This window comes from Crocodylus siamensis, chromosome 14 (genome assembly GCF_052110815.1).
Source record: "Crocodylus siamensis isolate JL-2025a chromosome 14, ASM5211081v1, whole genome shotgun sequence".
Taxonomy (NCBI): Eukaryota; Metazoa; Chordata; order Crocodylia; family Crocodylidae; genus Crocodylus; species Crocodylus siamensis.
The window spans coordinates 5,926,112-5,941,679 of NC_143408.1; the positions used below are offsets into that span (position 1 = coordinate 5,926,112).

The following is a 15,568-nucleotide window of genomic DNA, read 5'->3' on the forward strand; positions in this document are numbered from 1 at the left end:
CCCGGAATTAAGTTTGGAGGAGCGCTTTACAGTTAGCATTTCAGAGCTATACGAAAAAGCACCAACAGGAAAATGAAGAAAATATGTTCAGTGAGGATGGTGCAGTAAAGGATGCAATTTTTTCTTCTTTGGGTCAGGAGACATGTTCAGTATCAGAGCCTTTAAGGAACACTGCATGCCCTGCTCTCTGCTTGCTGGGTAACCCTAGCTGCTGAGAGGGTACCCTGAGGTCTGATAACTTCATATATAAAATATATGGGTAGACTTATTAATTCTGGAATAAAAGATCCCATGGATATGCAACTGCCTCATGTCATTTAAACAGACAACGAAGAGAAACTCAGACAACACAACCTCTGTAGAATTGCTTCCGAAATGCTTTGCAACCTTTGCCACAAGGAATCAGTGGGCCCAGAATACAGCAGAAGCTGCTGGCAACTCAGGACCATTATCCTGTGATGCAAGGCAAATGAGGAACCAAAGTTATCCCTTCTGTTTTCAACCTAGTATATGTAAACTTGCAGGAGTCAGTACTTATAACACCCTTCGGGCATCATAGGACCTCGACCAGGTATCTATCCTAACCCATGTTAGGATAATTAAGCTAAAAGCTATGGATAAGAGTTCCTACCTTTTACAGAGAATTGAAGCAAAACCTGCACCATACAGGCACTGAATATAGCAGGGTAGAACTCAGTTCCCACCTCTGCCATTCTCTCTGACTTTGGGCAAATCACGTCTGTCTCTTCCACATGGACTGAGCTCCTTAATTTGGATACACTATTACAGGGACAGGCCAGCACCGTATGCTGCAAAACTGAAACTGTCCCAAGCAATTTATAAATGCTTCTCTCCCCCACCCAACTGATCTCTCCACTTGTCAACTATTCAATCAACTCAGGCTTCATTCCCTATTGTTCTAGCCTCCATGTGCATCCTGCCAATTATTACCGCTGACATTTTAAGATGTCTGGAAGTAAAAGGGTTAAGGCTCTCTGTGGGCATTTTTCATATGGGCCAGGATTCAACAGTGCCCTTGGTCAAAATGCCCTCTTCCCTTCCATTGGTCCATGTGAGTGCCTAGTCCCACACACCAACCAAGAGAAAAAAACAAAACAAAACATTGCAGGATGCGTGCACAGAGTTCAGAAATGATCTGAGAAATCTACCAAAGTGTACGAGATAAGGAAGAAGCACTGGGATACTCAGCAATGGTGGCATCTAGTAGTACTTCACTTGGTCATTTATTGCAACTTTGCTGCATAGATGGAACCTCTCCATCCACACCTGGAGAATTCATTTGGCCTGTTCCTCACCCAGATGCGAGTAACAGGACATTTTACTGTTCACAGCCCAGCATGCTGATAATGTCTGGGGACCTCAAAAAGCACTCTTACCCTCGAGGCACTACTGGATTATTCCCATTTCCCCTGAATATTGATAAACAGAGAGCTAGTGACTTAATAATCACAAAACTGTACAACACAAAGCAGAATAAATCACAGAATAGACATTGTATTGTTGTTTTAAAATATTCCGAGGATAGGATTTCTAGTGCAGGAAAACCAAAATCTCTCTCAAGAGAAGAGCTGATCCAAGACAGAATTAGAAATGCAAAGCATCACTCAAAGAAGAGCAGGTATAGGATCATAGGGAGGTAGGACTGGAAAGGACCTCACGAGTAGTGCTGGATTTAAATCACAGGCCTAGCTTGCGGTACATCGGCTTCTTTAATCTTGAAGTTCCCCCTATGCACCCCTTGCTTCTGACTGGTGGAGGGGCCCTGCTACTCATTTCTTGCTCCCAATGATCGGGAGACAAAAAACAGCAGTTTTAAATATGCCGCAGTTTCTGCCTCCCACCCAGTTAGCAGCAAGTGGCAGGGGGCAAAAAGAGTCGCATATTTAAAACCGTGTTTTTTGCCCTCGGGCAACAGGAGCAAGCAGCAGAGGCAACAGAGTCCCTCTGCCAACCAGCCGGGGGGGGACAGCAAGATTAAAGAAGCTGCCATGCCGCGACCTCTGCCTGCAATTTAAACCAGGCTCTACTCATGAGATCATCTCATTCAGACCCCTGCTCAAGGCAGGATAATCCCTGACTAAACTATCCCAGCCAAGTGCCTGTTGCTCTTGAAAATACCCAGGGATGTATAGAAATAAAAAACTTTTCCAGGCAGCCTGTTTCAATGATTAACCAACCTCATAGTCAGAAAGTTCCTCTAATCTCCAACCTAAATTTCCTCTGCTGCAGTTTGAGGCCATTGCTCCTAGCTCCATTCCCTACAGTAAGTTACAGCAAAGGGATAATTTCTCACCAGTCAACAGACAAATATACTTGATTTTTTCTTTGTCACTCAGACTATATTTACACAGCTCCACAGGTGGGAACCATACTTTGTCCATAAAATGAGTTTCAGAGTATTGAAAGCCTACAACCCTTTTCTTCTAACTTTTCTTGTCTTTCTTTTAAAAAGGAATAAGGCATTACTATTAGCTCTTCTCTCATAGCTTTAAGAAATACATTTTTTAAATCATAATTTGCATATGTGCAATTGTTTTCTGGGTAATTCTATAAAAATAAAAAATTAAAGATGACCACATTAGCAAGTCTAGTTTGGGGTCAATTACCTTTGTGGAGAAGCGAGTACACTTTTGTCGTGTAGTTTCCAAATCAAGGCAGGCCGCTAATTAGCTGCTAACTTACAAATGCCGAGGAGGATGCTGCCCCAGCTAGGGAAACAACTAAATTTGTCAGGCAGAACGAGGAGTGTACAAGGAAGAAGTACATTCACTGAGGCTGTTTTTAAGAAAGGTATTGAACAAAACCCAGATTATTCAACAAGAAAAATAGAGAAAATAACCAGTACGTGTGGATTTAAGATGAAAACAAAAGGAAAAAAATATATCACTTGCCTGATCAGTAACACACTATAAATGCCGCAGGGCTGAAAAAGAACAGCAACCGTGATAAAAAACAACATCACAACATGCATGAGTCTCGAGCTCAGAGGAGATGATAAATTAAACAACCCCTTTCACATTCTTCCCCTGTGCTATGAAGTGACAGAGAAAAGAGGTGAAATCTATCCCTTTGCACCCTGGCCTGTGTAAAAGTTCTCCCCATGACATATCGAAATGTTTTGTTCTGTACAATGCTGCAATAAAATAGGATGTCCAACAGCTTCCCCCAAGACACTGAACCAGAAGCTAATACATTTTACTGACAAGAAGATTCCCAATACTTAGCTTGAGTTTTTCTTGGCTCAGCTTCATTCTTTTCTCCCCCTTAATGCCACTGTTTGATCACCCCATGCAATTTTAAAGGAGACTTGCTAATCCAAGATTTTTTTTTTTTTAGAACAAATGGAGTCAAAATAGAAACTGAGCATTTAAACTAACAACATTTGATAAAGAATTCAATTGGTACTGTATTGCTTTCCCCCCATCCGTGCCTCTTCTCTATTAACAGGGGAAAAACTCAATTGTGTATATATGCATTATGTAAATATTGGAAGTCTTCTCTCTTAATTACAGGGTTTAAAAATAAAAAGAGATGGTAAACTTCGCATATGTCTTTAATGGAATGGTTTATTACCCCTGTCATATTAGGATCCTCTCTATCTGATTTTGGCATAACATGAAACCATCCTTCACTCTTTAGCTTTTATTTTTGTAATCAGATTTGGTCAGGACCCACAGTGTAACAGTAGTTGAAAAACTAACTCAGACTCGTAATTTATGCTCAAGATTTTAGTGTGTTCTGTTCTGAGAGATGTGTTTGGAGACAACAAAGAGGCTGTGCAATATTTTAATACAGCCAAATTTTTAGGGAAAGAGATTGGAAAGACTGCAAAGTATTCACTGTACCCAGCTCACACTGATCCAACCCCTAGAAACTACCAACAGCAGCCCTCACTACAGGAAGAAACACAAAGGGTTTAAAAATAGAAATGGGCAAGCTAACAATTTCAGTACAATCTCAAATGATTTAGCACTATACGTCAACTGTGCCTTCACAGGACGCTCTCATGTAACCTGCTCGGATCCCCCAGTTCTTTTTTTGGACTGGACTGTAATGGCAAGAGCTCCAACTGGCCCCCAGTACGAGATTATTAAATGAAAGGACCCTTTATGCAATGGAAGACTTATTGCCCACAGAGGGGCTAATCTTACACTGAAGACAGCTTAAGATTACATACCCCTTGGCTTTAAATGAGCAAGGGTTTTTATGGAAGACAAACGGGTAACAGTGAAAAACTTGGACCTACTCACAAGAGATGAGCCGAATCAGAGTTTGGGGGAAGGTGAGCATATTCACTGCCAAGGCAGGGCACAAGAGCAGATGAAAAGGCTCCCATATCACTTTAATACTCTGCAGGCTCAGCCGTCTCAGACAGAAAGGCACCAAAAGGGCACACATTCTGGCACTGGCTCTCCCATTTCACAGGGCCAATGAAAAAACAAAGCATTTCATGCACGAAGGAGGAGGACTGCCAGGCACACTTCCATCAGCACAGCCAAAGTCCCTGAAGAAGCTCATTAAAGATATTTTTCAAAGAAAAAGATGCTCCAGCAACATATGGCATGTTTCATTAGCCATGTCAAAGAACACACTGGCTTCAACCACCACTACTTACCACCATAGCAACCAAATGAGGAAGGGTAAAGATAATGGGAAGATAAAAAGATTTGGCAAACATGAAAAAGATGACCACCATATACAGATGAGGAATTCATCACCTCTTCACAGTTTTCCCCTCATTTTAAAAGTGTATTGGAAGAAAACCTTTTAACCACAAGGACTTTCTAAAATTAACAGATTTTAAGTTGAGAAGTAACTATTGTGACCAGCTACTCTCACCTCCAGAAAAAAATCAGCCATAGTCACCAACTCCCGATTCGAATCCTTAACTTCTGATTCAGCTAAAACAGGATTGGCCAAAGAAGAGATAAGTGCCAAATTTCATGTATAATTATGAGCCATAGGCTACGGTATGAATTCAGGACTATGCATGGTCCACAAGATAGAGCTGGCCAGCCATCAGCATTAATAGGTTAGCCTAGTGATCAAAGCAAGAAAATAGCCTTTAAGTAGCAAATATTTTAGTTTGTACCTTAATATCAGCAAGAACACATGCTCTTTTTCAAGCCACTACTATTTCTGCTTCCTGTTTCTCTTCTCTTCACATAATCATTAAAGTTTCTTGTCCTGTTCCTCTCTCTCCATATAAGCAATCCTTTGGTATGAAACTTCACAGAAAGTTACCTTTAATGGCATTTGAATTTTCAGTAGTTTTCTTACTTGCTTTTACTAATGTTTAATGTTGATGTGTTGTTAAAATTTGCGACAGACTATAGTTGTGATGGTCTTAAAAACACATGTATGTGAACAAAAACTAACAGAGGGTAAATAGTAGATCTGATATAAAGGGTAGCTTCGGTAAAGACACTTTTAGAATTAAAGGTGGGTTTCCCCCCTTCCCCTCGCCATTGTTATTAAATGAAAGTTTACTCTCTTGGGACGAGAGAGAAAAATAGATCTTAAAGAAATGCCGTATCCTAAAATGATTTCCAGTTCCTACTGCTTTCGACAGGACAGGTGCAACCTGCTTCCCTCAGTTGAGATGGCCACTGTGACCCACATACCTAAACAAAGAAACTAAAACCGTGTGTGGCAAAGATGGCCACCATCTCTCACTGTTCTCAAAAAAGGTGAAACCAAGCTACCCCTAAGGAAAGTGGCAGTCCCATAGGCTATGCGGAGCAGGTGAATATGAAAGTGAATCAGATAGAGACAGGGAACATAAAGGAATATGGAGAAGAGCCGTAGGGGGAGGGGGCACATAGGAGAATACAGATAATTATAGCATGAGAAGGTAGAAAATAAAAGCACGGAAGACCAGGGGCTACAGGGAATATCAAGGAGGAATGCAAGAGGAGCAGAAGACTGAGTAGAACAGGGATCAACAGAAGCAAAGAAAATATAAGCCACAAAGGAGAAGAGAAACTGAATGACAGCTCATCCATGCCAAAAGTTGGAAGCCATCTGGCAGAGCACATTTTTGTCTAGACCTTTAAAGGTGAACACCGATTCGGAAGGCAGGATATAAAACAGGGGGTGGGGGTATTCCCACTGCAAAACACCAAATGTCACATGGGTAATCTCAGCATTTTAAAAACTTGGTAAGTTTCACTGCTTTAATTTTTCAGTACTTATGTTTAGCAAAATTGCTTCTATCACCAACCTTCATCCTTTACCCACTTCTACTGCCCACTTTTCTTTTCACCCCACAGACTGCTTCTTTTAGCCTTAGAACAGTCTGCCTCTGGCGCGCACACACACACACACACGCACACAAAATCCTCCATAGTCCAACAAAGGAGCTCCCCTGCAGTGCACAACGGGAAGTGTGTCAGAATCCTTAACCAGCTTATTACTGGCTCAGAAACAAAGGTTTGCACTCCAAAGGCTACAGAGTTAAAGGGAAACTAATAGACAAGCATCAAACTACTTCAAAAGTGTTCACAACTAATAGCATTGTGATGAGATATTGTGGTGAAGTAGGAAGAAAGTAGAGGTAACCTGATGAGTCTGGGGAGGAGAGGCATTTTAGTAAATGAGATGCTGCAAGGTAGGTTAGGTAGACTTAAGGCAAGACCTCTGTCTCTGGGCAGCAAAGTAGACAGTGTAACCTGTTCAGTAACTTAACTTTTCTTTTTTCTAGCTTTTCTGGGTTTGTACTAGTTTTTTCTATAACAAAGTAACTGCCATGCTTTCTCTCTCATAGCAAGAAAAAGGAAGAATACAAAATAGTTTGACAAACTGCTAGTTTCTGGGATCTTCCATGACTTTTGGAGGCAAACCTAACATTTATCTTTACCATGCGCTCTTAATACCATGTTTTAATTCTCATATTTTGTTACAGAGTTTTAAGATCCTTAGAATTTTTTTTAAATAAACATGAAATCAGATTGACAGCATCTATTACAGACTGAATTTCTATACCACAGGTCCACAAATCTTAGATTTGGACCTGAATACTGACAGAGACATTTAGGTTAGGTTTAATTTTTAACCAAAACAATTATACTGGCATATCCCAAAGCATGGATGCATTCACACAAATAAAACAGTGGTGCCTAACATTGGCACAGCTTATTCTTGTATATCATGAAAAAAATATTGATACAACCAGTTTTATACATTTTTGTAGCTATTCTGACTAGAGGAACTGTATCACTTTAACTGTACTAAACCTGGGTGTAGACAAGCCCTCAACCTGCCAGGCTATCATTATATTATTTTTCCATATTCCACTATTATCAGACAGGATGGACAAAACTCAACAATTATAAAATAAATAAATAAATCAGATTTATTTTATTTAATCGCATTTTTAAGATGCTTTTTCTTTTTAAATAAGCCTATATAAAGATAGTTTTCATTTCAGATATGTTAAAGTTCAAAGATAACATCACGGAATAGGGATTATAACTTCTAATCATATACCCTGAGACAATATATTCATGTAACATTTTTAGAAGTTTTATAAATGGGTCACAACAGGCCATGAACTGCATCAGGGGTCCAAGTGTATGGGGTTCCCAGACGTTCTTCTGCTGATTAGTAAAGATCCACGAAAACCACTGTACCCAACAGGAACTGGTGATCAGTCTAGAAGATCCCATTAAGCATCTCTGTGATGCTTCGCTTCAGTTCTCAAACTCTGGATTTGTGTCCCCAGAGATAACATCCTTGTTGACAGTAGTATACGGGGATGAGAGATAACAGACCTGATCAGTAGGGCTGTGCAAAGCTTTGGGTGGTGATTCGATTCAGAGGAGATTTGGCCCTATTTGGTGGCCAAATCTCCCAATCTGAACGGAATCAGGGGATCAATTAAGAGGTCTAAATAGATTAAAAAAATCCCCAAATCTTTGGCAAAGATTCGGAGAGCTCTGATGATTCGGACAGTCCCTGGTGGCTACAGCAGGAAGCTGCAGCTACTCCGAGCTGGTAAGTACTAGGGGCGGGGGATGGGGGAGGAGACTATGGGGCGACCCCTGCCACCCCCGACCCCCACCCACTCACCCAGCCCCCCCCCCCCCCCCCAGCTCCCGGTACTTAAAAAAAAAGCCCTGGTGCTTACCACGTGCTGCTGGGCAGGGGGGCAATCCCCACTGCCTCACGCTGCATGGGGGGCTCTGCACAAGCCCCCCCTGCTCTCCTGGCCCTCCCACAGGTACCCCACCTGCCAGGGCTTCAGCCCTTTAAGAAAAAAAAAAAAAAGCCAAGAAAAACCCTGCGGCTCACCGCTCCTGGGGCAGCCTTGGGGCTTCAGGGGGCTCATACAGAGCCCCCACGTGGTGCAAGGAAGCAGGGATCATCCCCCGCTGGCAGGAGCAGTAAGCCCTGGGTTTCTTCAGGTCTTTTTTTTCTTAAAGGGCTGGAGCTGGCCCATGAGGGACACCTGCGGGGGCTGGGGGGGGATTCGGGGGCTCATGCAGAGCCCCCCCATGCAGCAGGGGGCAGTGAGGATTGCCCCCTGCCCAAACAGCACCTGCTGAGCCAGGGCCCTCCCCACCCCCCCAAGTGTTGGGAACTAGGGCAGGCAGGGAGAGGAGCAGGGGATGGGCCTGATCTGGCTGATTTGGAGATTCAGCTGCTGCTGAATCTCCGAATCAGATTCAGCCAAATCAAAATCGGAACAGTGATTCGAGTCACTGAATCAAACCGCTGTCCCCCGAATCAGCTGAACCCGAAGTGAACACTAGCCACTTCGCACAGACCTACTCATCAGCCCTCTTGTCTCTCTGCGAGTTTGTTTGCATAGAGTCAAGCCCTTGCTTCTCTCTAAAAGTGTAAAGTTTCAAGAAGTTAAATGAATAGAGCAGGGGTTCCCAACCCCTGGGCCACAGGGTTGGCTGCCGTTCTGCAGGAGGGTTGGTTGCTGTTCTGCAGGAGGGTTGGCTGCAGCAGACTGTAAGTGACCGTGGACTGGCAAACTGCAGACCGGCAAACCACAGACTGGAAGTGACCGGCATACTGCAGACCAGCAGCCAACCTTTTTTTATACTGAGCTTAAAAAAGGGTTGGCTGCCTGCCCACAGTATGCCAGTCACTTGTGGTTTGCAGTTTGCCAGTCCATGGTTTGCCAACCCCCAGCATAAAATGGTTGAGAACCCCTGGAATAGAGGATATCAAACAATATGAATGCACTTTTTGTAGAAAACAATGATTAAATCAAGGCTTCCTGAACAGTGATTTTAATTGATTTGATTTAAATCAACTCCACCCTGTTATCAGACACTAAGTTTTCTTTCTGAAGTGGCAGAAAGTTTGCTTCCACTTCCAACTCTCACAGTCAAGTTCTATTTGTTAGAGTAATAAACAAGTACACATAAAACAGACAGAGAATTCAGGTCCTTTTTCGCCAGATAGCTCCACTATCTGGTAACAGCTCAAGACAATTAGACCAGACCTTGGACTCTACCTTATTTTTGAAATATACTTCAATGGGCATAATGAAGCCAGCATAGCCAGATTCCTCCACTTTGTAAGGGGGCTCCTTGCACACTGAAAAAGAAGCAAACACATTAGCTTCAAGTATAACATAACATTAGAGACCAAAATAATTACAAGGATAAGAAGTGGGTCTCTTACAATGCAGAGATCATTCAAAACACTGACCTTTATGATAAACCAAACCAGAAGATCAGGTGTTTAACAAGAGAAAGGAAAACCTCTCCCTGACTCCTCTCACAAGAAAAGGAAAATTTAGCAGTTCCTCTAGTCAATGCAATCAAATCTCACAGCAAACCTGCAGGTAAATGCTGCATGCATATTACACCTGCAGAAACAAGCAGTTGAACAACTTGCCCCCAAAGTACACAACATCGGAGCCCCAAAGTACACAACATCAGAGCTCATGATACCAAATATCAACTCTGACACTGAGTGAACGACACACCACTAACACAGAACCTGAGCAAACAGGATGAAGATTCCCTGGCTAAGTAAGGATCTGTTGCTCGGCCCCAGTCCCTTGTCCTATTTCCATCTCTGTATCTTTAGGACCTGGAATCTTTTGTGCCATTTGCCATTGCACTTTGTATACACTAGCATCCGACTCAGAGGATTCTAGAACCATTTGCACATGATGGCAATGGTTTGGAGACAGTAGATCCTCTTCAGGGAATCTAGGATATTGTCTGCTTTGAAAAATAGAGATCTGTTAAATGTAGTAACAACTTCAGTCTGCAAAACTCTCATCACCAGAATGAAACATACCAAGTAAGAAATATTTTATATATACGGCATGAAGGAATTAAAACACAGCCTGTATGCAGCAAAACAGCATGTATGTTATTTCAATCCCAGACACACAGATACAAATTGCAAGGTGAAACCAATCTTACTGCATATTGGGATGTGTTTTATAAAACGTGTCCTATTCAACTTATAATACTTCTCAAATGTATTCTTAAGGCCACCCTTTGTGGCCAATACTTTTAATTATTCTCATTTTCTCAAAATTCTCATTTCACTGCAAGTCCCAGTAACAGAGGCATGATGGCTGTAGCTCTCTTTGAAAGCAGTCAGTGCTATTTTGTACATAACTGGTCCCACTGGAGACGTAACAGGAACAGACTACTCTCATCTCAGGAAAGGAGGATACTTTTATGCTTGAACGTAGTTAATGCATTACAGTAAATGTAAATAAAGTCAGTTAAGTCACTAGAGAAAATTACTGAAAGACTTTTATACTGTTTATTTCTAAAGTATTTCAAAGAATTGGTTTGATTAGGAAGTGATATTTCCCTTAAAACTTAGCATCTACCAAGTTAATTTCCTCTAATATAGGAATAGTCAGTCATTCTCAGTCCTAAACATACCAACAGATACACTCCAATAATTCCAAAAGCTCCTACAACAGGGAAGTGCATGCCTGAAATAAGAACTGCTTGACTTTAACTTTTTTCACTTTAAAATTGTACCATAAACAAATAATGCCCATATGATCTCAGAAGAAGTGTTCAGACTATTTAGCAGGCAGCTTTTGTTCTTCTGCTACACTATTTTTACAATTTTTTCTCCAGTAGTTCTCACGTGTTCGCTGCGCTGTACAACCTTGCCAGCAGTCCCTTGCTCCAAGTTATTGCAAGTGACTTTCCACAACCTTTCAGGCCGACTTAGGCATAGTCTTGATGGGCTGCAGAATTAATCTATTGACCAGAGAAAGGCTGGGTTAAAGCAGGCTGGGAGATGAGGAACCTTAACCAGGCAAGTGAGAAGCAAGAAGGGAAATAAACTGTTGTTTTTAGAGCAGGGTAATACAGCAATCTGCTTAGCAAAGAGGATATACAATCCTAATATAGATGTTTGTTATAAAGTAATTACATTGGTTGACAAGGATTCCAGCACAACAGATTGTTAGTTTTATTCAAGGCTTCTGATAAATTAACTTCCAGTTCAGCAACCCGGTTGCTTACCATATATCAATTTTATTGCACTAACTTGCAGTAAATATAGTCAACGTGTATAGTAGATGTACAGGATTAAAAAAAACCCAAACAAACTGTAACCTTTCACGTTACTTTTCACAGCATTGACTCTTCAAATGACTGTTGTAAGGCAGTATCTATAAGATACCTACATGACCAAGTCTTCCTGACCTGGTACTTCAAAAATACTGAATTTTAGGAAAATGAGGCCTGTCACCATTCCTGATGCTAAATACTATGTTACTAAGTACTGAGCTGAAAATGGCATTTGTGAAAGGGTAGGACTTGTAGAAATTCTGATATCTACTCAGTGACAAAAACAGAGAAATCCCTAGGCCCATCCTCACCCAATATTTTAAGGATTTTAGTCACCTGCAAAGGTCAAGGCTTGTGTGTATGCAATTTATGTTTTGCTCCTCCTTAAGAAAATATTTTACAGAAACCTAACAGTGCAAGGCAAAATCTAGACTGCACAATGACCAGCCATACAAAGGAGATCAAATGGTGGTTAACCAGACACTCCAAAAAATATACTCACCACGTTTGGGCTTTGGGAAGCTCTCATGTAGCCGAAAGACCACCCTCTCCACAAAATGCTGGATGTCGCATTGTTCTGGGCCACGGACAAATACCATCCAGTCATGAGTAAACCCTTCAGTGGTGGGCTTTTTCCGCAGTTGGGCTCGATGCCCTAACTCCAGTTTCACTTGTACTGTGCACTGGAAGGGGAAGAGAGGTGCAGAATAACGATTAATGTAGTAGTGATGACACTTTTACACAGCTTTGAGATCCACAACTATAAGTTGTTAAAGAAAATTAAATGTCTCTGACACCCCGACAAATTCTCTAAACCAATGCTGTAGTCAGTCTGAAAAGTGATTTTAAAAATGGCTCCTACCACCATAAATCTATTCCGTGTCTCTAAGTCATACCTACTTAGTTTGATGGAACTAACACTGCGGAGTCAATACAGTTATAGAAGAGAGATGGGCTTTTCTGTCTCATGCATCACCAGCTAAGTTTTTATTGCAGAATCTTTATTACAGGTATGTCAGAGCACAGCAATCTGATTTTCAGATCCCAGGCAGAATTTTCAGCATTGGCAGAAAAAAAAAAAGATATTAGATTGTGAATCACTAGGTTAGATTATGTGCACATCAATTTTTCAAGTTGCCATTTTTTTACTACAGCACTTGATTTACCGTTTTTAAAGTTCTTGTAGGAACTAAAGAAAGCTTATCTGCATTGTAAGTTTTATACACTGATTAATTTTCATGGACTGCTCATGTGGAACTATATGAATACAATATTGTGTCTATTTTCTAGCAGAAGAATCATGTAATTTACAAGAAAGTAAAACTCTGATGTTCCACAGTATTTACCACATATTTCATCAATACTTTCGAGGAAAAAAAAAATCAAACTCCTTAAGGGCAGGAACTTCGCTTTCATGTGCATTTGTACAGCCTCCCACACTTGAGGCAGCTGAACTGCACCTGCAAACTGCTAATCTAATTAGTATTAAACAGATAACACTACAAATAGGTGAACCAAGTGCTCTATTCAAGGAACAAAAACGTTACTACATATAGCACGGAAGAAACAGGTGACGTTTATTAAGATGATGTACATATTACTGCAGATCTGTTTCACCTAGGAGACTATAGGAGATAGATGTATGCTGCAGAGGACAGGTCAGTGTAATTAACCACACAGAAAACTAAAAAACTTTTAGCATGAGTTCAGAAGAAACAACTCACCTGAGAGTCTTATCTATGTACTTACTAGACTAGACACGTGAACATTATACAAACTAAAGCAGGAACCATGATCATCTCAGAGTGCACTTAAATGTCCAAAGCTAGAGACCGGAACTTCATACTCACATGAAGGCAGGACTGCTTTTGACTTTTATTTCCACTTAACTAAGATTTATGGGGGAAATGTATTTGTTTTCAGTTTCAAAATGGAGGCGTGACCTAGTCAACTATCAGCTGGCATTCTGAATGGGAACATTATTCCTCACTATTTGTTTTACACATGCATGCATGGGCCCCAAAATTAGATCAGCGTCCCCACTATGCTAGGCACTGAATACATATGTAGTTAGAGATAGTCCCTGCTCTAAAATGCTGATATTCTAGCAAATACAGGAAGCAGAAAAGGTATTATCCCCATTTTACCAATAAAGACTAACACCAGAGATTAAGGCACAGATAGATAGTTGATAGTGATTTTGAGTATCCAATTTAATATAGATAACAGTAGTTTGATTTTCAACGGGTGCATGCTCAGCACTTTTTGAAAAATCACAGGTCACCTTTCAAAACCTTGGCCTAAGCTTCTTGCTGAAGATTACACAGGAAGTCCATGGCACAGCCAGGAACTGAACAATGATTTTCTAAGCTCTCATCCAGCTCCTTAACTGAAAAAAACAACTCATTAAGGGTCAAATGATTTTAAGAGTATTGATTTAGGCTACCAGCTCCAACATAAAACATCTTCATATATCTGTTGATCCCTCAAGTCTAAGCCAGGGGATCGCTCTTTCACCATTTTTCTGAGTCATCTTTAAGTTCTCTCAGTAGATCATTTTGTTCTTTTGCACATTGGCCTTGTCACCTCCATGGGCTACAACTCAGCATGAAAGACTAAGGTCTCCTCTGTCTGTCTGTCTCCCAAAAAAGGTGCCCTTTGCCTAGGCTTACAAATCTTGAGATTCCAACAAAAAGACAAACCATGTTTTACTCAAAACAAAGGAACCTTGCATGAGATAATGCAACTAGCGAGAGTCTGCCTAAACCCTGACCTCGGTGGGCAAAACCTCTTGACATCATTCCCATGGTATTCGAGTAAGAATTCTTTCCAACAGATCCATTCTATTCTATAGCTTCATGCACTAAATAGCTGTAACCTTGCCTTAAATTTTGCTACTGCACCCAATTACCTCCCCACTCCAGAGAAGGGTAATTGCAATTTATAAAGGTTTGTCATAAGAGCTGAAATGACTGAAAAATCCCATACATGTCTTAGTTAAAATCAGGTTAGGAAGCACTAAGTGAAATGTAAAACAACAGTGGAGTTTAAAGTGGAAATGGTACTTGACATTCTTTTTAGGTAAAAGTCTGATTAGCCATCATCAGGATTTAAATCAACAGTGCCCAACCTTTTCGCTCCGAGGACCAGATAAGTGATACCACCTCAGTCTGTGGGCTGGATCTGACCCACGGGCTTGATCCAGCTGTGCCGGATCAGATCTGGGCCTTGCTGCATGGAAGCAGTGGCAGTGGAGCAGTGACAGGGTTAATTGACACTAGTACTCCAATGTCAAATTTCCAGATCCATGTAGAGCTCCGCATGCCGGATCATGCAGCCCCGAAGGCCATATCCGGCTCTCAGGTCAGGGGTCGAGCAGCTCTGATTTAAACCAATAGCTGAAAAGAACCTATATTGAAATGCTCCCCACCAAAACGTTTCAATTTGCTCTGTTTGGAAATACAAGGAATCCAATTTTTGCCCAGCCGTCTACAATAAAATGAAATTTAAACCTATTTGTTGACACAAATGACTATGTCCTGCGACTTCTCAACGAAGGCCTTGAACTCTCACCTCCAGTTTCTCCGTTTGATAACACCAACCGCTTCCAAACCAACAATTAGATCCATTCACTGTCACTTCTGGATTAACCACCAGAGCTTAGCTGAGCTTCACATGTAAATTTATGGGCCTGTAGAGACTCAGGCTTCAAGATTACATTGTGCGCAAACGTAAAAAAAATACAGCTAGGAAGAGAGAGGCACAGCCTGCTTTCGATCCTGGCAAGATCAACTTGCAGCAAGGTTGCAGGAGCAAGGTAATACCCCGTTTTCCAGGACAGGACCCCGGCACCAGCACTGATGCTACATGCCGCTCCCCGCTTCCCCATGAGAACCGCTGTGGATGATGCCCCGGCCCTCAAAAGAGGGGCGGCAGACCATCATGATGCCACTTCTGACCAAGCCGGGAGATGTGGCAGAGCTGGATGCTGGCACCTCAGCGCTAGGGGCAGAAAGTTGTGCTACCCC

General features: G+C 41.6%; 1 protein-coding gene across 7 annotated transcripts in view; it reads right to left on the reverse strand.

Moving 5' to 3' along the window:
* Window positions 1-15,568, reverse strand: part of MLLT1 (MLLT1 super elongation complex subunit) — a 46,341-nt gene that overhangs the window by 30,275 nt on the left and 498 nt on the right. For all 7 annotated transcript variants that reach the window (XM_090027561.1, XM_090027560.1, XM_090027558.1 and 4 more), the window contains exons 2-3: window positions 12,043-12,223; window positions 9,494-9,576 (exon numbers count right to left, since the gene is read on the reverse strand). In XM_090027561.1, the coding sequence (XP_089883687.1) occupies window positions 9,494-9,576; window positions 12,043-12,223 (264 nt within the window). The remainder of the gene's footprint in view (window positions 1-9,493; window positions 9,577-12,042; window positions 12,224-15,568) is intronic.